The 27,389-nt window shown below is 37.1% G+C and overlaps 1 protein-coding gene across 3 annotated transcripts in view; it reads left to right on the plus strand.

Moving 5' to 3' along the window:
- Nucleotides 1–27,389, plus strand: part of PPP1R21 (protein phosphatase 1 regulatory subunit 21) — a 58,666-nt gene that overhangs the window by 22,887 nt on the left and 8,390 nt on the right. For 2 of the 3 annotated variants that reach the window (XM_077749205.1, XM_077749206.1), the window contains 8 exons: nt 1,221–1,322; nt 1,412–1,500; nt 3,658–3,794; nt 7,063–7,155; nt 11,276–11,403; nt 13,924–14,076; nt 18,562–18,654; nt 22,243–22,485. In XM_077749205.1, the coding sequence (XP_077605331.1) occupies nt 1,221–1,322; nt 1,412–1,500; nt 3,658–3,794; nt 7,063–7,155; nt 11,276–11,403; nt 13,924–14,076; nt 18,562–18,654; nt 22,243–22,485 (1,038 nt within the window). The remainder of the gene's footprint in view (nt 1–1,220; nt 1,323–1,411; nt 1,501–3,657; nt 3,795–7,062; nt 7,156–11,275; nt 11,404–13,923; nt 14,077–18,561; nt 18,655–22,242; nt 22,486–27,389) is intronic. The other variant, XM_077749207.1, reaches the window with a different exon arrangement.

Consider the following 27,389-nt stretch of genomic DNA (forward strand, 5'->3'; position numbering starts at 1 on the left):
TTAACTTCCTAAAACACTTTATTACTTTGAAGAATTCATGTATTTCTCAATATCTTACCTTTGGTGTTTTGGCCTGTGAAAGGTTCTATGTGGTTTCCCTAATAAGTCTGTATTATTGAAGAGAATTCAGAAACCGCTTGTTAAAAGATGACCAGAGTGTTTAGACTTGTTCATAGAATCATAAAGTAGACATTTAGATGTGTAAGCCTAATGTTCAACTTCACAGATCTAAAGATTGAAGTCCAGAGAGATTGAGAAGCCCAGAGCCATGTATCTATAGCTTGAGGTATGGCTGTTGAATCACATTTCTGCATAGTGAGATCTTACATTTCTATACTTAGAAGTCAACATTTGAGCCATTATACAATTATACATTATATAATACTTTAATGTGAGATATTTTGGAAGTGAAATTAACTTTTTGCTTTAAAGTTGTCTAAATGCCTGTAGGATGTTTTTCTGAATTAATTCTTCATACTGAATTAATTCTTCATAAATACTAAGTATCAGTGACAGTTGTGAAAGTTTTTATACCCTCATATTGGTGATAATTATATTCCTGGACTTTGTTAATCCTGAACATTGTCCACAGTACAAATAAGAATCTGTCCTCAGTAGACTTGTTTTTTAAAAACAAGTGGCGCCTGAGTGGCTCAGTTGGCTAAACATCTGACTTTGGCTTAGGTCATAAATTTACTGCTTGTGAGTTTGAGCCCCATGTTGGGCTCTGTGCTGACAGCTCAGAGCCTGGAGTCTGCTTCAAATTCTGTGTCTCCCTCTGTCTCTTCCCCTCCCCTGCTCTCTCTCTCTCTCTCAAAAATAAATAAACATTAAAAAACTTTTTTTAAATGAGGTATATAACCTAAAAATCTTTCATACAGTTTTGATTTTCTTTTCTTTTCTTTTTTAATAGAGACCCCTAGTTAGAGGCAGGTGTATGGGAAGTGTCCCCTCCCCATTTCCACCCATGCCTGGTTGCTAATTATGTTCCCACTCCCACTACTCCCCCTTCAAGTTCCTCCTTTTGGAATGAGATGGGGACTTGGGGATTGTATTTGGGACTATTAGAGGGAAGCATATCTGTTTTGTAAAAGCCAAATTTCCCAGAAAAAGTTTCCTAAAGAGTTTAGGTTTGTAACTCAGTTGAGTCCATTACCAGTCTGTTGGTATTTGTTATTTTCCAGTGATGTAACTCCTAATTCTTTGCCTTCTGTATTTAGTTCTCACAGTACCTTCATGAAAACGCGTCCTACGTCCGCCCTCTTGAGGAAGGAATGCTTCATTTATTTGAAAGTATTACTGAGGATACTGTGACTGTCCTGGTAATTTTCTTCTGTGTTTTACTTCTGGAACTGGAGGCTTCTCTTTGTCAAATAACACTATTAACCATGAAATTATTTTTCTTTTCCAGGAGACTACTGTGAAATTGAAAACTTTTTCAGAGCACTTAACCTCTTACGTATGTTTTCTTAGGAAGATTCTTCCTTATCAGTTAAAGAGGTACTTAACCCTTGAAGCCAAGGAGCTTGGGGAATTGTGGGGTGTCACCTGACCTGTGCTGGAGTTAATAAAATAGTGACACATGCCTCTTGTGATCTGCCTGATCTTTCTGCACCATGACCAATTCGGACTTTTGTGGAAAAGGAAAATATGGCTTGAGCAGCATAAACTTATATTTAAGAAAATTCAATTGTAGTGCATCAGTTAGGGTTTTTTGAGTAGTTCTGTACTGTGGTTACTGTTATAACCATATAACACTATGAATCCGTGTTTTCAGTGATTGTGAATCACATAATCATTGAAAGAAATATTTCAGTTTTATCTTTTTGCTGTAAACATTTAGATGGAGGTTATAGTAGTTAGCTCTATGATTGGATCTGTAATCATTAGATTTCTTTGACATGGGATTTTCTTGTTTTTATTATTGGTGATTTATTTAAGTTGTAAACTAAAAACTTTGTGTATGTGCTCCAGCCATCCCTCGTAGAAGAAGTCCTTTTGTAACCTTAAGTGTTCTTTGTTAAGTATTTCTGGGAGGGAAAGCGTAAATAATCTCCTAACTGGAAATTTGATACTGCTTGTACATTTTGATACTTTTGGTCTAAAACTCCAAGACTCCCTACAGCATCTAAATCTTTCCATCCTAAGATTTAGCCTTAAAAAAAAGAATAATACAACTGGAACACAAGAGAAATAAAAACAGATGTGTTATAACATATTGCACAATAAGGTTTAGAAAATATGTAGATGAGTTACTCAGAGATATTGAAAATGTACATGTAATTATGGTTCATGAATCCTTATAAAACTAAAGTAGTAGGTTTTACCTTTTCTAAAACGTACACTTTCATTATTTGAAACATTTAATATGTATTAAAAGCCATTTTATTTCCTAATTAAATGTTATTTACTAATTAAAAGTTATTTCTGTAACCAGATTTTATGATTTGTGGGTATGATAGAATTTTAGGAATCAGGGAATTAGGACGTTAATAATTATGATTTACAGTTTTGTTCAGATTCTTACATCTATGGTTCAGTATAAAGATTTTTTGAAAATTGACTCTAGAAGTTTAAATAACACTAAATTGAATATACCTTATTGACTTGGCTTATGTTTAAGAGGAATCTGAGAACCATTGCAAAAGTGGTATTTACTACATGAAACACTTAAACATTTTTATTTTACCTTAGTTTATTTTTTCATTAGTACATTTTTAGAAACACTGGATAAGACCTTTCTTGATCTTAGATTCCTATTCTTGGAATGTTTTGTTCCCTACCCCATCATGTATTCATGTTTTTAGGCAATTTCTCATCATTGGTTTCAAAACCACTTTAATTGACAAGATGGGCTTAGTATTGAATGAGGCTGTCTGCTATAAAGTCAAAAAAGAGAAGTGGCAAGGTCGAGGAGAGGGAAATGATTATCATTCTTGTGTTAATAACTTTCCTAGCTTTATATAAAAAGCATTTTGCTTGATTACCTGGACATTTTTAATAAACACTGTTAAGAGTCCAGTTTTTTTTCTTTAAACCTTACAAATACATATACTGTAAAGGTTTCTTAATGATTCTGTCTGCTGGTTCATGTTCACTTCTCTTTAGGAAGTCTGAGATATTTTTCTCTTCAAAATATTTTTGTATTTTTCTTTTCTTTTCTTTTCTTTTCTTTTTTCTTTCCTCTTTTCTTTTCTTTTCTTTTCACTCTTCTCTTCTCCCTTCCTTTCCCTTCCTTTTCCTTTTCCTTTCAGCTCTGTGCCTGGTGTGCAGCTTGAACTCATGACCCCAAGATAAAAAATCACATGCTCTACCACCTGAGCCAGCCAGGCACCCCCTCTTCAAAATATTTTTTTTCCTCAAAATATTTTTAAGAGAAATAATTTTGTGCTGGTCTCAGAGTGGAAAGACAATGGGCACCTGCCTTTTTTTTTTTTTTTTTCCATTTAGTCCTCTGTTACTCCTTTGACATTTGTAGGTATGATACAAGTATGTGTATCATGGTTTAAAAAATGGAACCTTATAAATGAGATCAATTTTTATTTCTTTTTTGCAAAGTTTTCTCTTTAGATCTGGTTGTTTGAGAATTCAGAGGATTTATTTTAGCTATCTGAAAATCATTAGGATGCTCACATTTGAAAATCTGTTCATTCCTAGTTTAGAAGAAGAATGTGAATCTTCTCTTTGCACATCTGCGCTGAGGGCCAGGAATCTAGAGCTGTCTCAGGACATGAGAAAGTTGACAGCTGTGTTTGAGAAGCTGCAGACTTACATCAGTCTTCTCGCCCTGCCAAGTATGTTTGTTTGTTTGTTGCTCATGCTTCAACCTGAAGAACTCAGTGTATAAGAAGCTGGGAAAAGAGATGTTTAGTTTGTTTGAGCAGGAAGAATGTAGGATCTAGAGTCAGAAAAACTTGAACTCAAGTCTTCCAGCCCCTTATACATTATGATCTTGGGCAACTCACTTTACCTCTCTGTACCTGTCTTCCCATTTATAAAATGGAGGTAAATGATTTTTAAGTAAAATTATGAATGTGCAGAATCACATTGGAGACATGCATTCAATATTTATTTCCTTTCTCACCATCCTCTTTTTTAAATGGAGAAGGGCAAAGCATAAGTATTTGTAGCAACTTTCCAACAAGTGGAATAGGGGAGGGAGATTTAGAAGTAAAAATATCATTTGTTTCCCTTTTGTCTAACTTGAAGAGAGTATTTTCAGATAATTGAATGGATCTCAGTTTAAATGATGTTTTAAGAATGCCATGATTTTTCTGGTACTGTGATTTGCTTTTTGTAACAGCTTTAATGTGATATAATTTACATACCATACAGTTTACCCATTTAAAGTTTAACATTCAGTGGTTTTTAGTATATTCACAGATGTATGCATCATCATATATCAAAGTTAATTTTAAAATATTTTCATCACTTCAAGAAGAAACCCAGTATACTTTAGCCTTCCACCTTCCTTTTCCCCGCTTCCACCCCTCCCTAGCTTTTTAAGCAACTACTAATGTACTTTCTGCCTATACACTTGCCTATTCTGAACATTTTGTATAATGGGATCATATATAACGTATGGTCTTTTGTGACTTTTTTTTCCCACTTAGCATAATGTTCTCAAGAGTCACCCTACTGGAAGCATATATCAATAATCCATTCCTTTTTATTACAGATTAACATCCCATTGTAGAGATATACCACACTTATTACCTACCAGTTGATGGACAGTTTGTATTGTTTCCTCCTTTTGGCTGTTATGAATAATGATGCTGTAGATATTTGTGAACAGTGTTTGAGTGGGCATATCTTTCATTTCTGTTGGGTATATACCTAGGAGTGTAATTGCTGGTTCATATAGTAACTATGTTTAACTGCTGGAAGAGCTGTCAGACTGTTTTGCAAGGTGGCTTCCCACCAGCAGGGTTCTGATTTCTCCACATCCTCATCAGTACTTGCTATTATGTGGCTTTTGATTTAGCCACCGTAGTGTTACTATCTGACTTTCTGAAGTGGTGTCTCATTGCACTCTTGATTTGTACTTCCCTGATGTCTAATGATGCCAAGCATTGTTTCATGTCCTTATTGGCTATTTGTGTATCTTCTTTGGAAATAGATTTGTTCAGACCCTTCCTCCATTTTTCAATTGGGTTGTCTTTTTATTATTGAGTTGTAAGTATTATTTAATTTTTATTTTTTTAATTTAAAAAATCTTTTTAAATGTTTATTTTTGAGAGAGGTTGAGAGAGAGAGAGAGCTGGGGAGGGACAGAGAGGAAGGCACAGAATCCCAAGCAGGCTCCAGGCTCTGAACTGTCAGCACAGAGCCCTAAATGGAGCTTAAACTCAGAAACTGCAAGATAATGACCCAAGCTGAAGTCGATGCTTAACTGAGCCACCTAGGTGCCCCTGTTTGACTATTCTTGTTCCCTTGCAATTCCATGTGAATTTTAGAATCAGCTTGTCAGTTTCTACAAAGAAGTCAGCTGAGATTCTGATAGAGATTGCACTGAATCTGTAGATCGGTTTGGGAAGTTTTGTGGGTTGAATTGTCTCCTCAAAAGATACGTGAAATTCTACCCTGGTACCTGTGTATGTGACTTTATTTGGAAATAGGATCTCTACAGATGTAATCAAGATAAGATGAGTTCCTACTAGTTTAGGGAGAGCCCTGTCACTCCAGTGACTGCCATCCTTATAAGAGAGATTTAGAGACAGATAGAGACACAGGAGAGACTCAGGGCGGCCATATGAAGACCAAGGCAGGGATTGGAGTTAATCCTGCCATAAGCTAAGGAACATGTGGGGCTGACAGAAGATGGGAGAGGTAAAGAAGTATTCACTGGAGCCTTCGGAGGAAGTGTGGCCCTGTTAGCTCAGCTTTGATTTCAGACTTCTGGCTTCCAGAATTGTAAGAGAGCTGTGTTTTCTGTTGTTTTAAACCACCCCCTTTGTAGCACTTTGTTACGGCAGGCTTAGGAAACTAACACAGGGAGTATTGCCATCTTAACGATGTTAACTTTTCTGGTCCATGAACTTGCTATATTTTTGCATCTAGATAGACCCTCTTTAATTTTACTTAGTAGGTGTTTAGGGTAAGCACCCTAATGTTGTTTCTCAGGGCACTCAGACACCTGGGAGTAACAGTGGTTTTGTCAGGGCCCTTTTCCTATTTTGTTTCTTTATAAGTTTTTTTTTCTTTTAATTTATTTTGAAAGAGAGAGCACAAGTTGGGGAGGAGCCAAGAGAGGAGGAGAAAATCCTAAGCGGGCCTCCCTGTAGTGGGGCTCCAATGCAGGAACCATGATATCATGACCTGAGCCCAAATCAAGAGTCTGATGCTTAACCCACTGAGCCACCCAAGAGCCCCTCTTGTTTTGTTTCTTAATCACACAGAGTATCAACTCCACTGGTTGCTGACTGACTGCTCTGTCTTGTTTTCAACAATGGGGCATAAATTGCTCCACAGATGATCCAGTTAAATTTGGGCTTTTTTTTTTTCCTTAAGTTTATTTTGTATGAGAGAAGAGAGAGCGTGCGTGTGCACCCGCATCTGTGCACACGGGAGGGGCAGAGAAAGAGGTAGGGAGAACCCCAAGCAGGCTCCACGCTGGGAGCTCAGAGGGACTATGGAACTACCCATGCTGTCATGCCTGAGATGGAGCTCTCATATTTGAATAGTGGTGTTTTTAGTGATGTTAAACCAATAATAATGTATAGGGAAAGAAGAAATTGAGAAATGTCTCCCGAAGTAACAAGGTGAAAATTTACAAACTTTGATTTCAAGGAGAATCATAAAATATATAATCCTACTTAACAATGTAATTTGATTGTTAACCATTAAAAATATTTGTGGATGTGGATAATGCAGATGAGTTGGATGTGTATTTATCATTTTTACATCTGAATGTGTTTGCAAAGACTTCAAGAGCCATTATTTTCAACATATCACAAGCAATCTTTATTTTCTCTCTTCCCAAGAGTAGAGGAAGAGGGTGGCTGTCAGGTTTTTAGGCAGTCTTCTGGGAAAATGCTTAGGCTTGTGATTTTGACTTCCTAGGTACAGAGCCGGATGGACTCCTTCTGACGAACTACAGTTCTGTCTTAACAAATGTTGGTGCTGCTCTGCATGGATTTCATGATGTCATGAAAGGTGAGGCTTGGAAAGAATATAAATAAGCTGAAAACATTCATCTCATTTTCTCAGATCTGCCCAAATGAGATTTGAACCAATACTGCCATGGCTAATAGACCCCAGAAAAGGCTTAGTAGCATTTGGCTTATGTTGAAGTGTGCAGCACACTGCCTTCTGTTTTTTCCATCTGCTTCCTTTTGGAAGGTAAACACAGTGCTGAAGAGAAACCCTTGTGCACAGTACTTTGGCCAAAAATACAATGCACTGATTTAAGGCAGGTGTGTGAGTTTTATCTAGCCAGACATGCTATTCGGAGGCATTTAGCAAAATACTTTGCACTTGTTAGAGCCCAGGCATGAAGGAATTGAGGAAACCGGGGTTTAAAGTTCCAAGAAAGAATGTATTCACTTTCCACCATCCTGTGCGTTTTTAAGTTTAAATTACCCATTTTAATTCCCTCCTCTCTCTCTCTCCCCCTCCTGTGTAGCTTTTGGTTTGGGGAGTTCAAACCTAGTTATGGAAGTCCTCTCTTCCAGGACTTGAGTTAACCCAGAGCTAGGCCATTGAAACCATAGGTTACTGTTGCTACAGTTTTTGGTTTTAGTTTCTAAATTTTGTGATGCTGATATTATGATCTGTTCTTGCTAGTGGTTTCTCCAGCATTCCTATAAAGAAGGCGAGAGCAGTGGAGGGTAGCTATCCAATAAGGGGGGGTCTTTTTTTTTTTAATTTTTTATTTTATTTCTAGGCGAGAGAGAGAGACAGTGTGAGCAGGGAAGGGTCAGAGAGAGAGGGAGACACAGACTCTGAAACAGGCTCCAGGCCCTGAGCTGGCAGTCAGCACAGAGCCCGACGCGGGGCTCGAACCCACGAACCGTGAGATCATGACCTAAGTGAAAGTCAGACAGTTAACCGACTAAGCCACCCAGGCGCCCCTCCAATAAGAGGGGTCTTAAAGCTTCCTTTACATTAAAAAAATCTTGATTTTATTTATATTTCTATTTTAATTAATCTATAGTATACAGAGTTTTTTACAGATGCTTTCTTATTTTTAAGATGTTTAAAAGTAATCTCTAGACCCAACATGGGGCTCGAACCTACAACCCCAAGATCAGGAGTCACATGCTCCATCAACTGAGCCAGCCAGTCACCCCTGTTCAGATGCTTTTATTCAAACATTAACATAAGATTAAGATGACACCAGTGGTCTAAGAATGTTACTGTTGTTATTTGGAACATGAGCTAATAGAACTTTTGGGAGGATCAGAGGTCTCCCCCACCTCTGCCCTGAACCCCCTTAGTGCCTCCACTTATTTCTGTCCTTGAAAATATAATGTAAAGAGAGAATATTGGGAAACATAAGGATGGTTTGGCAAGATTATGGGGTCCTGTTGCTAGGTTTAAAGTTCAAATCTGTCTTTTTACTTAGCTTGCAAGACTGGTGGGTATCTCTCATGGAAATTCAGAGTGAACATCAGAGCTGGCATTAACAGAAGAAGCTTTATGTTTCAGAGAACTCTCATTTCAAACCTCTTCCCTTCCTGCTTTGCCTTGAATAATTGCTTGAAGGCAGACAGGCAGGTGTCATTGTAAAAACAGAGCTAGAGATTTATTAAAATGTCTATCCTATGTGGATTTAAAATAGGAGTGAATTCTTTTAACAAGGGGATTCTAAGTGAGAATCATTGATTTTTTTTAAAGCTTGTTTGTTTATTTTTTGAGACAGAGTGCAAGCACAAGATGGGCAGAGAGAGAGAGGGGTGAGAGAGTATCTCAAGCAGGCTCTGCACTGTTAGCTCAGAGCCTGATGTGGGGCTTGAACTCATGAACTTTGAGATCATGACCTGAGCTGAAATCAAGACATGGATGCTTAACTGACTAAGCAACGTACACTCCCTGAGAAGTGTTGATTTTTAGTCTCAGGTCTCAAGCAGGTAGACTCATAGGAAACATAAGAGAAAAAGAAATCTCGGGGCCTAGGTCGCATGATTTCTTCATTCTTTTTGGATTTAAAATTTAATATTAAGGAACACCCTACATAATTGAAATATTTGGATTTAATAAAGAGTACACAATGTGATTAGGAAAATTACTGTTGTCGAACTGCAGTGGCACACAGGTCCAGTAGAAGCCATGTAAGTATTCATGGTATTATATGACTTTCATAAGTATCTCAGTCACCAACCGATCACCCAAGATTACTGCCAACCAAGTTGTATTATAGCTTTGTGTGCTTCCAGTAAAATTGTGACTAAAACTTACTGTGGTGTATAGAAAGAAAATGTCTGTGTTAGGGGCTAGCAAGTTCAGTATATAAAAGTGTTCAGTGTTCCAGCCAAAATTTTTTTAATGTTTACGTATTTATTTTTGAGAGAGAGCGCGCGTGAGTGGGGAGAGGAGCAGAGAGAGAGGGGGACACAGAATCTGAAACAGGCTTCAGGCCCCAAGCTGTCATTACAGAGCCTGACACGTGGCTCGAACTCATGAACTGTGAGATCATGACCTGAACTGAAGTTGGATGCCCAATTGACTTAAGCCACCCAGGTGCCCCCAATCAAATTTTTATTCACTTGGTGTCTTATGAATATATAGAGGACAATCATTTATTTTTGACAATGTAAACATAATAGTGTACTAATTAGTTGGTTCTTTTGCTGTGACAACTGTACCATAGTAACATAAGGTGTTAACAACAGGGAAAACTGGCTAAAGGGTATATGGAAAAGTCTCTGTAACTTTTCTATGAATCTAAAACTATCTTAAAGTTTACATGTATGTGTATATATGTATATTAAATATATAAAATAATTCCCCAGCTTAAAAACTTGAGTAGAAATAATTCTATTCATAAAACAGTGATTTTGTGTTAAAATACCATGAACATACCAGGTTAAGTCTCAAAAACCATTTCTTTCTACCTAGTCATTTTTTAAAAATTATCTATAGTCTAGAATCAAGTAGACTTCTTGATTCTGAATAAATGCAATTCTCTGCATACACACCTGTTATAAAAATAATTTTCATATTTTGTGATTTATTTTTAGCTTTGTTGGTAGGGATAATTAGTGCTCTTGTATCTGAAGTATTCTTTTTTTTTTTTAATTTTTTAGTGTTTTATTTATTTCTGAGAGAGAGAGACAGCGTGAGCAGGGGAGGGTCAGAGAGAGAGGGAGGTACAGAATCTGAAACAGGCTCCAGGCCCTGAGCTAGTTGTCAGCACAGAGCCCGACACGGGGCTTGAACCCACGAACTGTGGGATCATGACCTAAGCCGAAGTCAGACGCTTAACCGACTGAGCCACCAAGGCGCCCCGCTTGTACTTGAAGTATTCTGAAAAATTCAGAGGAGAATGAATTGTAAACACTTTATTATTTACAAATATAATTACCTTTCCTTATAAATCAGTGTTGTCTTAAGATTCTGCCATTATCTCTTATTTCCAAGACAAAATCACTCTTTCTCAGAGATCTAGAAAACCCCAACCTTAAGTTGTTTGGCTGGTTTCACCTACTGCAGTTTCTCTTAATGCTTTTTATATTCAAGTCTCTCCCGCAGTTTTCTAACCCCAGGCCTTTGTTGTAATATTCTGGGACTGGAGGCAGTAGCATGTGAAGCCAGATGCTGGAGGGTTCAGTCCCAGTTGGGCTGTGCAGACCCTTGTCAGTGTTGGTGAGGGTGTGCAGGGGAAGACTGACTGAGGTCCAGTAAGGATTGTGGACATTGTGCCTGTGCTGCTCATTCTCTTCCAGCCTCATGGTTCACTTATATAAGTACAGGATAAATTTTCATTTGTACCTGCCAGACCATTAAAACTGTGTTTTTAACTGGTAAATACTGGTCAGGATCATTTACTCAACACTAGAATAAGGGTAAACATTCAAAAGAGGGAGAATTAGACCCACAAGCTGGTGGCTGTACTAGAGACACCAGGATGGTGTTGAGAGACCCTCACCTGTCTCTCTTCTTTCCACATGGATTTGTGACGTAATTGATATTCAGGACAATCCTGATATATTTGGGACCATTTTCTGATCAAATTTACTGTGTAAATCTCTAAGCAAATATGAGAGTAAGAGCTGGTTATCTGTATGCAACTTGTATGTGGATAGTAATAGTTTTCATTTCATTGCTTTTATAGATATTTCTAAACATTACAATCAGAAAGCTACAATAGAGCATGAACTTCCAACAGCAACACAGAAGCTCATTACAACTAATGACTGTATCCTGGCATCAGTAGTAGCATTAACAAATGGAGCAGGAAAGGTGAGTTTTCTCTGCTTTATATTACATTAAATTTAATTCTTAAGTAAGCTCCTTTTTTTTTCCCCATGAAAGATATAGGAAAATTAATCTGTAAAAGGAGTTTGGAATATCAGACTTTTTCGTAAAATAAAGTTGTCTCCCTTTTCCTTCTCCCTACCCAATATTTAAAGCAATAGGAGAGTGACTCTTTAGCATTTGTAATGAGTAAGTAGATCACTCACAGTTTATTTTTTAGTGAGATATTTGATGATCAGTATACATCATTGTGTATACCGAATGTCCGCTTTATAGAAATTAGGAAAATACATTAAAAGAAGAAAGAACCAATAAAATCTTCATTAATAATTTGGTTTTTTTCCCTCCTGGTTTTTTGTTTTTTGATACCACTTGTCCTAATGCTACCACCTTTGTGGTTTTGTTTCTTAAATAGAACTTTTAAGGTGACTTTCAACATATGTCTTTTCATTGAACCATTAATATTAGATAATGATTATTTGGATCATTAAGCTTTAATTATTATGATAAACTGGCCAAAATACATTTTCACTAAAAATTCTGTCTTGGATATTCTGGTTTCAGCACCTGTCACATTGTCAGTATGTGTTCATGTGACGGTCATCAGCACCTTACTGATTCAGATTTCTCTGGGAACTACCCATATGTGTGTAACAAAAGGACTGTATTCAGAACTATCTTAGCCCATTTATTTCAGCGGATGCAACCTAATTTCTCAAGGAAATGGTCATCTCTTTCTGTGTTTATATATCATCATTTTTTGACAGGATGCCCATAACAGGAACACATTTTTTTTTAGGTAATTAAGTTAACCAGAAGTAATCTCTGATCATATTACATTAAGTGTTATCTTTCTCTTCTTTCCCGACTCAGACTGGTCTTAGTGACACTTTGCAGTGCTTGGGGCCATAATTAGGAGTTGTTATCTTTAGGTTCTATCAGCACACAGATCCGTGCCTACAGGGTTCCTCACCCAGGGACTATCCTCACTGCCCGCGCTTGATCGCTTGCATCTACGGGCATGCCGAAGCTTTCTGAAGATGATTCTAACCTTGATTTAATTAAGGAACATTCTGGAAAAGAGATTGTTAGCACTTTAGAGGCATCTCTGCATTTTCCAACTTTTATGAAAATTCTGAAATATTAAATACCTTTATAGCTCATTTTAGATATGCTTTACCTGAAACCTAAAAATGTTGTCTCAAGGAAAGATATCCAATCTTCATTGTGAAATTTTATGAATTTTTTTAAAGTTTATTTATTTTGGGAGAGAGAGGGAAAGAGAGATACACAGGGAGAGAGAGAGGATCCCAAGCAGGTCCCGCACTGTCAGTGTAGAGCCCAATGCAGGGCTCGAACTCAAAAACCATGAGGACATAACCTGAGCCAAAATCAAGAGTCAGATGCTTAGCCAACTGAGCCACCCAGGTGCCCCTAAAAGGGTTTTTAACTGAAGTAAGTATCTGAACTAATGTTAGTTGGTGGCAGCTTAATATTTAGCTAATGTGATTTGATTAAACTAAATTTTATGGCATATAATTTTTAAAAGCCCAGTAGGAAAATGTAACATATGCATATTGAAGAACATTTAGAAAATGTAGAAGTACTAGAAAGAGGAAAGAGTATAAACCTCACCATATACTGCCATGACCTAAAATGCAAACCCTGGGTGTATAATTATCCATGTTGTTTACAAGGAATATAAAACTCAAGACTTTTAGAATCCTTTGTTTTCTTGAATACTACCTAGTATAGAATTTCATTTGACATAGTAAAATATAAACGAAAAATGAAAACTTTCAGACCATTAATGATTGCTTGCTTACTTTTTGAGCAATTTTTGCCAAGGTGTAGGATACTTTGTTCCATAAGTCACTTCTTTTTTATCAAAATAGGATATTCTTTAATATATCCAGCACTTTAATTTTCAAAGTCATGGCTCATCCATGGATCTTTGTGGCTACTTACACAGATTTAACATTTGTTAAATCTGTGACAGGGTCTACTAAATTTCTAGTCTTTAATATATTTGTAAATCACAAATTGAGGTTTACAGAACTAAATTTAAATAGAGTTACCATATTCAAGATGCTGTGTCATGTCTCATGTTGGAATGTGAAACATTCAAAGTTAAAACACACATAGAATATGTAAATCCAAACATACATATTTCGAGACTCGTGGTTAGAAATTAATGAGGTAAATAGTTCATGATCATCATCCCCAGAATAAACCCTAATCAATCTTAGTTTTCAAAAAGAATAGAAATTGTCTAGGTAAAGACACGTCAGAAATCTGGTCTCAATCTTTATGTACTGGTATTGTCTTTCTCTTACAAATCATTGCCCTAGGAATTCTCCTCAAATAAATAAATGTGGGCTTTTGGGCAGGTGTTGACATTTCATTTCCATTCTAGCACCTTTAACTGCTTCGAAAACTATTAGATATATATTTTAGACACATTATTGGAAAACAAAATCTATCTTCTTGTCACACTTGATTTAGATTGCATCTTTCTTCAGCAACAACGTGGACTACTTCATTGCTTCTCTGAGCTATGGGCCTAAGGCAGCGAGTGGCTTCATTAGTCCTCTTTCAGCTGAGTGCATGCTGCAGTACAAGAAAAAAGCTGCTGCCTACATGAAGGCCCTGAGAAAGGTTTGTGAGCTGTTGTTAAATTTTCATCGGAGGAAAAATCAGGAATCATTCCAGAGAATGGCAAGAGTTTTTCCACATTTCGTATTATTTAGATTTTATACAATTTGGGGGTACAGGTGGTTGGTGAGTATTGGGAGAGATCTTTGGGGAGGAGAAGGTGACAGAGACCCAGACCTCAGTTAATATATGATTAATGCATAGGCCATGTTGGACTCATGTCCCTAAGTGTCTAGAATGAAGCAGCCAGGAAGCCAATAAATACCAAACTTTAGAAATCTCAAACTTGTGGGGTACCTGGGTGGCTCAGTTGGTTAAGCGTCCGACTTTGGCTCAGGTCACAATCTCACAGTTCGTGGGTTTGAGCCCTGTGTCGGGCTCTGTGCTGACAGCTAGCTCAGAGCCTGGAGCCTGCTTCAAATTCTGTGTCTCCCTCTTTCTCTGACCCCCTCCCTGCTCAGCTGTCTCTCTCTCTCTCTCTCCTTCTCTCTCAGAAATAAATAAAACATTAAAAAAATTAAAAAGAAATCTCAAACTTGTAGAAATAGAAAAAAATTAAAATACACTTAAAATTTTTTCCTGAATATAAGAATACAAGGTCAGTGTAAAAAGAAATCAGAAGATATAACAGTGCATGAAGAAGAAGAAAATTATGCACCAATTCCCATCCCCTCCCAATGTAGCTACCCTTAATTTTGTTGGAGTATATCTATATCCAAAAAATTTTAGTGTATGTGTGCACACAGGAAGATACACACATGTATGTGCTATAAAAAGCAAAGTGTATCTGGATACATACACTTTTATTTTATTCTGTATTTCTAAATTTTATATATATGGTAAAATTGGTTTCAGGTATAGAATGTAGTGATTCTTCATTTATATTTAATACCAGTGCTCATCACAAGTGCTCTCCTTAATTTCCATCACCCGTTTAGCCCATCCCCTGCGCACCTCCCCTTCATTACTTCTTAGTTTGTTCCCTGTAGTTAAAGAGTCTCTTATAGTTTGCCTCCCTCCCTCTCTCTTTTTCCCCCTTCTCCTATGTTCATCTGTTTTGTTTCTTAAATTTCACATATGAGTGAAATCATATGGTATTTGTCTTTCACTGGTTTGTTTTGCTTAGCATAATCTTGCTCCATCCACAATGTTGCAAATGGCAAGATTTCATTCTTTTTGTTGGCTGAGTCCATTGACATACATACACTGTTTTATTTTTTTATTTACTTTTAATTTTTAAATTTTTTAATATTTATTTTTGAGAGAGAGCATGAGCAGCAGAGAGGCAGGAGAGAGGGAGACACAGAATCCAAAGCAGGCTCTGGGCTTTGAGCTGTCAGCAAAAAGCCCGACGTGGGGCTCGAACTCACAAAACATGAGATTATGACCTGAGCTGAAGTAGGACGCTTAACCGACTCAGTGACCCAGGCGCCCCTACATACTCTGTTTTAGAATATGGTTTTTCCTCTTAGTGAATTATGGATATAAAAATTGTGATTTTAATACATCAAATAATACATGTCTATAAATATAAATTGTTATTTTAATGCTTCTATAGTATTAAATCTATAGTATTTTCATTCTGTGTGTAATAATTTAATTAACCAATCCATTGCTTGTGGATATTTAGGTTGTTACCTATTTTTCATTGTTACATGCAGAGATACAGTAGGTATTCTTGCACATGCAACTGTGTGCATTTTTTACCTTTCTCCTCCTTATTTTTTTTAACTTTTAGTTACAAATAATGGCTAAACATATTCTTATATTACATTAGAACATTACAGGTATAGCCCCTAATTCCACTCTCTCTCCAGAGGTCACTATAGTTATCAGTTGGTGTATAACCTTCCAGAATCTTGGATATGCATCTACATAAACTTACAAAACTATACAATATATAGAATTTTCATTCTTTTTTCAACCTAAATGCATGTTTCATTGTGCAACTTGATTTTTCTTTTTTTAACTTTTTAAGTTTATTTATTTATTTTAAATGACTTATATATTTATTTTGAGAAAGAGCATGAGTGGGGGAGGGAGGGAGAGACAGAGAGAAAATCCCAATCAGGCTCTGCACTGTCAGAGCAGAGCCCATTGTGGGGCTCAATCTCACAAACTGAACCATGAGATCGTGACTTGAGCCAAAATCAAGAATTGGACACTTAACCAACTGAACCACCCAGGTACCTTGATTTTTTTAATTTAAAGTGTCTTAGATGTGCCTGGCTGGCTCACTTGGAAGAGAGTGAGGCTCTTGGTCTCAGGGTCATGAGTTTGAGCCCCATGTTGTATGTAGAGATTATTTTAAAAAGTTAAAAAATGTTTTATTGGCAAATCACTATGTTGTACACCTGAAACTAACATTGTTCTTCAACTGTCTGTTTAACAATTTTTTTAAATGTTATTTGTTTTTGAGAGAGAGAGAGACAGAGCATGAGAGAAGGAGGTGGAAAGAGAGGGAGACACAGAATCCGAAGCAGGCTCCAGGCTCTGAGCTGTCAGCACAGAGCTGGATGCAGGGCTCTCACTCACAGACCCGTGAGGTCATGACCTGAGCCAAAGTTGGACACTTAACAGACTGAGCCACTCAGGCACCCGTGTCAACTATACTTTAAAAAAATTTAAAAAAAAAAGAAAAAAATTAAAAAAAAATATTTTAGAGATCTGTCTGTACCATTACATATGGTGACTACTATGTTTCTTTCAAATACAGCACAGAATTCTATAATATGGATGTTTTGTTGCTCATTTAGGTATTCCTTATTTGTGGGCATGTAGGTTCATTCCAGTTTTTTATTGTTATGATAATACTGCAACTGATAGCTTTGTAAATGGCTCCTTGGGCACATGTGTGGAATATTGAGTAGTGGAATATTTATTGCAAATTACCCTTAAGAATAGCTGTACTGTTTTATGTTTCTAGCATTGTATAAGGCTACCAATCTCTATGTTTGTCTAATTATTTTAATTATGTCTTTAATTTCCCAAAATGGAATTGCTGGTTCAAAGTCTGTGAATCTTTTAAATATTGACACATTTTTCCAGACTGCACTTTAGGAAGGTTACCTATTTATAGTTTACCAGCAGTAGAAGTATAAATTTAACCCATGAATTTAATAATTTGTCAGAGAGACAAGAAGTTTCTTATTATTTTAATTTGCATTTCTTTGCTTATTGGAGTGGCATGTCTTTTCATAAAGTTATTGTTTGTATTTATTCTGTCAATTCTCTGTTCATCGTTGACCTATTTTTAGATAACTGTTACTGATTAGGGCTGAAAGAGTTCCCTATACGGTAAGAATTGTAATCCTGTGCCTGTGTTGGAAGTATTTTTCCTCCAATTTGCTGTAGTATTTTTTTCAAAATAGAAGTTTGAATGTTTATGTCATTAAACCAATCTTTTTCTTTATTTTGGTGATTCTCGGCCAGGGGTACTTTTCAGGATTACAGAAATGTTCACCTACGTTTTCTTCCATTATTTTCATAGTCTAAAATTTTAGATTGAATTCTTTAATTCATCTTGGATTCATTCATTCTGATAGAGGTGTGAAAAAGGGATCTAAATAGTTATTTTTCTAGATTATTGCCTGGTTATCCCTGTGGCATTTATCCAGTCTGTCCTTTCTCCACTGACTTAAAAAAAAGAAAAAAGCACCATTTATTACATAATACGTTTTTGTGTATGCTTTTGTCTCTTTCTAGATTGTCCTCTCCCTTTATCTATTTTTTTTTGTTTGTTTTGGAAAGTTTTATTGGAGGTTTAATTGACATAAAAAACTGCATATATTTGAAACATACAACTTGATAGGTTTTGACATGTGTTTACACCCTTAAAATCAGTCAAGACAGTGCCCCTTAGTGATCTTTATTCCTGCCTCTCTGCCACGTCTCTAATAGTCTGCTTTAAAAAAAAAAAATTGAAATGTCATTGTCATATCATATTATATTAGTTGCAGGTGTACAACATAATGATTCCACACTTATATACATTACAGAGTGATCACCAAGATAAGTGTAGCTACCATCTGTCACCATACAAAGTTGTTACTATTTATATTCCTATGCTGTGGATCCTGTCCTGTGTCTTATTTATTTTATAACTGAAAGATTGTATCTTTTGATCCCGTTTCTCTATTTTGCCCATCCTCTCACCCCACTCCTGATTGTCTCATTGTTCTCTGTATCTGAGTCTGATTCTGTTTTGTTTTGTTTTTCTTTAATTTGTTTTGTGTTTTAGATATCACACAGAAGTGAAATCATATGGTATTTGGTACAAGTCCATATGGTTTTAGTTAGTATAGATTATAATTGGAATGACAAGTCCCTCTTCATTATTTTTCTTTAAAAATGGTCTCTGTCACATTATTAAAAGGACATAGTGAATGTTGACATGTCTGAATTTCTTGTTGAACCCCATATTCTTTTTGTGTATGTAAGATATGGGAATGATATGATCTTTTATTTCTCCTGCTGCCTTTTCCACAGCCCCTCTTGGAGTCTGTGCCTTACGAAGAAGCTCTGGCAAACCGCCGGGTCCTTCTCAGCTCTACTGAAAGTCGAGAAGGCCTTGCACAACAGGTATGACACCTTGTAAATCACGCTACTTGTTAAAGGAGCATAAATGTTAAATCCCCTGGAGAAGGCTTTTAACAGAACAATTTAAAAGGCTATATAAGTGAATGTCTAAAATTAATTGTTTAACATGTGCAAAAACACACCATGAGCATAATTCATTGAAGACCGTTTGTTGATACTCTAAATAAGTCATCTTGATTCAGTTGGTGTTACAATTGCCACTCAGGTAATACCAACACACTTTGGCCATGGTGGGTCTTTCCTTCTTTAGGCACTAGATTTAAAAATCTGAAATAAAAAGGCAGAAAAGGGAGAGGAGCTAGAGACTGTGAGTTATTTTTATTTCATAAACGATCAGGAACAAAAAATGTCCAATATTCAGTTAGTTGGTCAATTGACTTTGGGGGCTAGATGGAGGTGGGAGGGAAGTTGGTGCACATTGACACTGGCTTAGCTTTTGTCGGAGACTTAACTTCAACAGCAGGCTCGCTTTAAGTTTTGGAAATTTTTATTTTTTTTATTTATATATGTTTTACTATTTTTTAAATGTTTATTTACTTTTGAGAGAGAGAGAGAGAGACAGAACATGAGTGGGGAGGGGCAGAGAGAGAGGGAGACATAGAATCTGAAGCAGGCCAGGCCCTGAACTGTCAGCTCAGAGCCTCATGCGGGGCTCAAACTCACGAACCATGAGATCATGACCTGAGCTCAAGTTGGATGCTTAACCAACTGAGCCACCCAGGCACCCCTGGAAATACTTATTTTAAAGAGAGAGCAGATAGATTCACTTGAGACTTCTTTTTGTCTGCTGGCACATATCACTTATCTTTTTGACATTACATGTGCTAGGATGTTGGAACTAAATATTTAATCCAGAGAGCAATTCCTAAAAAAAAAAAAAAAAAAAATTTTTGAAAAAAAAAAAAAAATGTGGAAATATTTAAAANTGTTTCAGAGTCTGTGACTCCCTCTCTCTCTGACCCTCCCTGCTCACTCTGTCTCTCTCTCTCTCCTAGAAATAAATAAAAACATTAAAAAAATTTAAAAAAAAATTGATTTTCAATTTTCTTCTTACTTTATGTAAGGAAAGTAAGGCTTAAAGAAATTAAACAGCTTTTGCTCAAAGTGGCTAGTAAGTAGGAGAACTGGCTTCAGAGCTATTGCTTTCCACCCCCCTCCCCCACTCTGCCATTGATCAGCTGTAGGCTATTCTGATAAGCACTCTGGGTGTCCCTTCCTGCCTCTCTGAAGTAAGTCTAAGATCTGCCTTCCAGGGCCTTGTAAGGATTAATTGAGCCAATGAGAGGCAGTGTGATATAGTGAAAAGAATCAGACTTGTGAGCCAGACACAGGGGATCCAAATCTCGGCTCTGCCATTCGCTAGCTTTGCAGGTGGTTCAGCTGCTGGGAGCCTTAGTTCTCCTCTTTGGGAAGAGAGAATCGAAGGACTGTGAGGTGTCAGTGGGATCCTGGCAGGGAAGTACCGTGAACAGTGTCTGCTGCATGGTAATTGCTCAACCATGATAGCCAGTAAAGCATTTGGAATTCACTGTAAGATTGCTTTTATTTTCATGTACCTCTCAAGCTTTTATTTGCCCTGAGAATTAGTGTATTTAAACTTCTTACTGAATGGAGTATAATATACTTAAAAAAATTATACAAATTATTAACATATAGTTGACCTTTGAATAACAAAGGGGTTAGTGGCATTGACCCCCTCACACTGTTGAAAATCCATTTGTAACTTTTGACTCCCCCAAAACTTAACTACTAATAACCTACTGTTGACTGGAAGCCTTACTGATAACATAAACAGCCCATTAACACATATTTTCCATATTATATGTATTATATACTGTATTCTTACAATTAAGCTAGAGAAAAGATGTTATTAAAACCATAAGAAAGAGAAAATACATTTACAATATTGTACATATTTATTGAAAAAATCCATGTATAAGTTGATCCACATAATTCAAACTGCTGTTCAAGGGTCAACTGTATATCCCAGTGAATTTTCATAAGCAAACATACTGATGTAACTAGCACCTAGGTAACAGTTTTTCAAAAGAACACTTCTTTTTTTTTTTTTTTAATAAATGTTTTATTTATTTCTGAGTGAGAGAGAGCAGAGGACGGCAGAGAGAGAGGGAGATACAGAATGTGAAACAGGCTCCAGGCTCCAGGCTCTGAGCTAGCTGTCAGCACAGAGCCTGACGCAGGGCTCAAACCCATGAACCGTGAGGTCATAACCTGAGCCCAAGTCGGACATGCAATTGACTGAGCCACCCAGGCGCCCCAAAAGAACACTTCTTTGTGCAAGGTATACCTTAAAAAAAAAACATGCTAGGACAGCAGTAGCCTTCCTTAGCTGCTTTCCAGTTATTACTCTCCTTGCCCCTAAAGAAAACCATCAATCATCCTGTGTTCTAACACACAGATTAGTGAAAAGTTCAGTAAATGAGCTTTCCATTCAGTGAGATTATATAATATATATTTTTTCAGGTCTGCCTTCTTTCATTCAACATTATATTGTAATATTCATCTGTGTTATATGTAATTGTAACCTGTTCATTTTCATTGTTGTTTAGTATTCTGTGTGAACATGGATTACTCTTTTTTATTGCCTATGAATATTTGGGTAATTTCAGATGTTTGGCTCTCATAGTGCTATTGTGAACATCCTTACACACGTCTTCTGGTAAACATGTACGCTTTTCTTTTGCGTACTTATGTACAAGTAGAATTGCTGGGTCCTATAGGATATGATATCTTCAGCTTTAAAGATCCAGCCAAACAGTTTTTCAAAGTGTCCCAAATTCCAGTCCTGCTAGCACTATCTGGCAGTTTCATTTGCTCCACAAACATGCCCACATTTGTATTTTCTTTTTTTTTTAACTTTTAAAAATGTTTTATTTATATTTGAGAGAGAGACAGAGTACAGGCGGAGGAAGGGCAGAGAGAGAGAAAGACAGAATCTGAAGCAGGCTCCAGGCTCTGAGCTTTCAGCACAGAGCCTGATGTGGGGCTTCAACTCATGGACCATGAGATCATGACCTGAGCTGAAGTCAGATGCTTAATAGGCACCCCTGTAATTTCTGTCTTAATTTTTGTCATTTGGGTGGTTTTACATTGCTTTTCTTTGATAAATAGTGACACTGAATACCTTCTTTTTTTTGTTTTTTGTTTTGTTCAATGCCTATTCAAGTCTTTTTTCCCCCTGTTTTTCTTATGGGTTGACTATCATTTTCTTACTAATTTGTAGAAGTTCTTTGTATATTCTAGATGTTAGCCTTCTGTTGGATACACGCTTTGCAGATGTCTTCTATTTTGTGACTTTCCTTTTCATTCTCTTAATGATATCTTTTGATGAATAGAGATTTTTAATTTTACTGTTGTCCAGTTTCTCAGTTTCTGGTTGTGCTTTGTGAATCTTGTTTAATAATATTTCCTTTTCCCTGTTTAACATTCAGGCTTTTTTGATTTTACTTCTGGGAGGCAGTTTGGGTTGATGTCCTGTGAAGCCTTTCTTTAGCCACTAAGTTTTATCTGCATCATCCTCTAAGGTGCAGAACTCTATTGCTTTTCAAGGTTCAGCAGAGTCTGGAAAAGATTTCTAAACTGGAACAGGAAAAAGAGCATTGGATGTTGGAAGCACAGTTAGCCAAAATCAAGCTGGAGAAAGAAAACCAGCGAATTGCAGATAAGCTGAAGAGTACAAGCAGCGGGCAAGGGGTCGGGCCGGCCCAGGAAAATCCCACTGGGGTGAATGCAGGGGGCCAGGAAGAAGCCTCAGCCACGGCTGTGATGGAGCCTGTTCACAGCACCAGTCTGGTAAGTGTCGTTGTCTTCTTTTTTTAAATGATAATTGGTAAGGCCTTAACCTAGTCTTTGGTGTTAACCATCTAATTACATGTCCGTGTAAAATAGGTATAACCCATGTGTTCTAGAAAAAGCAAGTGGTAGTCAGGATGCCTCCTTGAAAAAGCTCTTCCATTAAGTTTCTTTTGATTTTGCATGAGACTTCCCCATGATGAGGGCTATATTCCTGGAAAAAATCAAGTAAGTCAAATTTAAGGTGATTCTTTTTTTCTATAGGTTATATTTCTGACCAAGGGCTTGAATATCTAATTTTCCATAGAAATGACCGCAAATACTGTTAAAAAATTTTTTTAGTGTTTATTTATTTACTAGAGAGAGAGCACAAGTGAGTGAGGGACAGAGAGAGAGGGAAATAGACTCCAGGCACTCAGAGCCTGATGAGGGGCTCAAACTCACAAGCTGTGAGATGGTGACCTGAGCTGAAGTCAGACACTTACCTGACTGAGCTACCTAGGTCCCCACAAATACCATTTTAAACCAATTTATGGTTCCTAGACGGTATAAATCTTTACAATGTACATATAATACAGAAACTCATCAGGTTAGTTACATTCCATAAGGCAGTATATACTGCCAGGTTATCTTACAACCTCATTATTTCTTGCCTTATATTTAACTGCAGTGATTTAGAAGGTGAAGAAATATCTATATTGGAGTTACTTTTATTTTCAAGATGTATATAGACCTCTCCCCATTTCATTTTAAGAGTGTTAGAAACTCAGTTTAAATTTTCCTAGATGGGGTACTGGTATTATGATTATTTAGGAGACTATCTTAATTTTTGGAGATAAATGCCAAAGTACTTAGGTGAGGTATCCTAGTATATGCAATTTACTTTCAGATTGTTCAGGAAAAAAAAAAAATATATATATATATATATACACATATATAGGTAAATATATAGGTAAATAAAGCAAATGTAGCAAAATGTTAATTATTAAATGTGGATGGTGGATATACAGACATTTCTTAAACTTTTTACCACCAACTTCCTGTGTTTGAAAATTTTCATAATAAAATATGAGGAGCCAAAAAGGATTAAAATTTTTAGAAAAGCAAAAACACATAAAACCACACTTCTCAGAATTTTGACTTGTGTGGACACCATGCTCACAGGATGTGCCTGTAGTGACCCTCTTGATCACCGGTCTGAGTCCCAGACACGAGTCCTGCACATTGCCTCTGGCTAGGAGAAGCTGCCTGCTTGGAGGGGACATTCAACACACATAGCAGAACGTTGACATCTGTTCAGGGACCACTTAGGGACCCCCCCCCCATCTTCGGATTTCCCTTCAGAGTCTGTCTCATTGATCTGGTCACACTGTTCTCTCTCTTGGTCTGATTTCTTCTTTCTCTCCTGTCTCTTTCTGCTTCCTATACTTGTTCCTTTGCTCATTTCTCACTTGAACTAACAGTAGAGTTGGTGGTGGAGTGAGTAACTGCTGGACCGGAGTAGACCAGAAAGGGTGCTGATACAGCAGTAGTGATTGCAGTGATCATGGGCCGGCCACTGTGCTGAGGACTTTGAGTATGTTGACTCCGTCAGTCCTCATACAGATACTATGAGATTGTAGGTACTACCGTATCTCTGTTTTGTAGATGAGACGGGGGCAGAGAGGTGAAATAAGTCAGCTGAAGTCACACATTTGGTACATGATGGAACTTGGATGGAACGAACCCAAACTATCTGGGGCCATAGCCTTGTGGTCTGATTGGTGTCAGAAAACAGATCAGCTGACATCAATTCATTTGTTTACTGCTTGCCTTTCTAAAGTGCTGGGAGTTGGCAACGCTGGTATATTTGAGTTATTAATGTCAGTTGCTGAAAGTTGAGGACTGTCTTTTTATTTGATTCTTCCATATGTGAGAAGGACTTGCCAGGGACATGGGAAACCTTTAGTACTCTTGGGGCATGAGTGATGATGACTTTATTTGTGCTTGAGATTGGAAGTCAGTTTTTTTAAGTAGTCTGTCCCGTTAGCATCTGTGGCCTTGATTTCTTTTGTTCTCAGATTTCTGTCTGCATCTCTTAAAAGGGTCTCTTTCCTCCCACCCACCTTATAAGGTGCTATCAGAGTAGTTTTCCTAGAGTATATTACTGATTATGTACTCTCTTGCTTTAGACTTCTGGTAGCTCTGTTATCTATGGAATATAACCCACTCATTTGTTTGGCATTCAAGGTATGTGGATACCTTTTCCAGACTACCTTTCTAGCCCTGTCGTCTACATTTCCTTGTACAAAGCCAAACTTAGCTCTTCCCTGATAACATTCTTGGCATTTTTGCTTCCCTGTCTTTGTTCAAGCTGTTTTTTTTGATACCTGTGTGTCCGTAACACCCACCACCTCTATACTCACATACTCTTTGCCTTTCAACTCCTCTTTCCTTCTCCTTGACTTTCTTGAATTCACAGTCCTGCCCATGATTTCAGGTACGGTTGAGGTGCCACATCGTCCGCGCACTCCAGTTGTGGGTGTTGTCTCTGATGGTCAGGATTAGAGAACCAAGATGTGACTGGCCTCCTTTCGTTTTTCACAGTCAGTCTTTGTGGCTTTCACTCTAATGGAATACGAGAGTGGATAGGCATCTGTGGAGCGCTGTGGGGTCACAGAGAAAGCCGCTGGAGGGCTCGGGGAGAATGTCACAGAAGAGGTAACATGGATGGGTTTCAGAGGTGAATAGGAGTCCAAGGCAGGAGGAGGCATTTCACGCCAGGGGCAGGGTCTCCCCTCGTAACTCTTCTTTGGCGGAGTCCTGCCAGAACCAGCCTGGAGAGCACAGAGATGGAAGAGTGATGGTGTTTTTGCTTCCCTTGACATTTCTCCTTTTCAGCCTTTCTTTTTGTTCCCCTTTCTTTCCGTGCCCAATGAACTTCACTGACTAAGCATGCAGCTCTGTGTGTCCTTTCTGTCATGTTCCTTCTGGGTGTCAGGAGCAAGTCTGTGCCCATTTTAAAGTTAATTGATTGACTAAGGAAGCTCATCTTACAAGTCTCCAGAAGATTATTTTGGTTTAAGCACCTTGGGGCTGAAAAAGTTACGTCAGAAAGAAACATTATTTCTAACCCTATGACACCTCAGTAGTTGAAGGAATATTATTTGTTATTAAAATACCTAATAGTGTGATTCGAGCATTCAGCCACTTAATCAATTCATTGTAATCAAAGATGGCCGTAACCTCAAGAAAGAAAAAGCACAGAAGAATACAAATTTCTGCTGCTTGCTGGAGTTAAAGATCATTAATAGAATTTTAAATGTATATGTTTTATGTATAAAGAGAATACATGTACATTGTAGATAATTAAAAACTACAGAAATGTAAAGAAGAAAAAAGTTGACATTCTCTTGAATACTCAAGCAACTACCTTTAACATTTTCCTGCAAAATTTTATGCCTGGTTGATACTGTGCTATATAAAATTTCAAATCTTTTAGGGTAATGTTTTTACATAAACATTCTATTATTAGAAATCTGTATAAACTTAGCTGTTGATTGCATAGTATTCTATGTAGAATACATCTTAGTTAACCTATGATTGGGCTCTAGTTACAATTTGTACTATTTTAAATAGCATTTCCTTTTACGCATAAAGTTCTTTCTGCATCTCAGATCATGTCTTTGGGATACAGTCTCAGGGTTAGAACTATTAGGTCAAAAGGCATGAATGTTTTCAAGTTTCTTGACCTTTATTGCCAAGTTATTTTCTAAAAGAGCCATATCCGTTTACAGTCATTAGTATCATATGAGAACATGTTTAAATTATGTATGTTAATTTTTCCTTCCATTTATCTCCTGCCATTTCTTTGTGGGCCTGTGTTTTGTAACACATTCTCAGACGGTAACCAGGGAGTCATGGGATAGGGGTGGGGAGGCAGAGTATAGATGCAAACTCATAGTTTCTTTTGCCAAATGTAGTCATATTTGAATATATAAAATTAAATGATTGACGTATTAACATAAACAGTTTTTAACTAAAAAAGAAAGGCTAATTGCTACTCCTGCTTCAGTGAGTAGAAAATTATGGTTCTATTAAAAAAAGGGAGTATAAAAGATTCTTTTACACTTAGGTGGGCATGACATTCATTAGCATACACTCAGTTGATATGCTGTTCACTGTTCGCAGTAATATTCTGGAGGAAATTATTTAGAATCTGTGAAAACTGTTTATTGGGTGTGATATGTGAGTATCAGAATCCACTGAAACTGAATTTCTACATTTCCTTAAGTTACTGTGCCCAAGCACATGGCTTTCCGCTTTGAATAATAACCTGAAATCAGTATTCATGACTATCTTTTTTTGAAATCTTAATCCACAAAAGCAACCTTTAAAAAACCTGGCAGTGCTTTAATGTGTCTGAAATTACATTTTCTTTTTCATTAATTTAAACCTGAAATTAATATTTATTAAGGTCATAACATTGTATCAGAAGTATATTTCTTCTTTTCTCCTTTTGAACTTCTAGCAGAATGTTTGTTATTTGTATTTTCTGTTTGGAATGTTTAGTTATTATGGTCACCATAAAACTGTCTTTACCTCTCCTTGGCTACTGTTTTGGAAATAGGCACAGAAATGTTGAGTCAAAGCTCTTCTTCTTTCTCTCTTCCCAAGCAGTTTGGTGGGCTTCAGTGAAAATGATAGAGGAAATAGTGATGATCATTATCCATTACTGCTTCCTGACGGAAATAGTGAGTGCAGTTAACTCTCTGTAGGTACAGCTTCCGTGGAGTAAACTACCACACAGGGTGATCTAGGACTGCACTCCCAGTGCTCTTACAAACAGTGTGAACTGAGAAGAGAAAATATTACAACTGTGTCAACCATTGCGTTTGAAGTAAAAACAGTCTTTTCTAAAGATT

The sequence above is a fragment of the Crocuta crocuta genome, unplaced genomic scaffold, assembly GCF_008692635.1.
Source record: "Crocuta crocuta isolate KB4526 unplaced genomic scaffold, BGI_CrCroc_1.0 scaffold118, whole genome shotgun sequence".
NCBI lineage: Eukaryota > Metazoa > Chordata > Mammalia > Carnivora > Hyaenidae > Crocuta > Crocuta crocuta.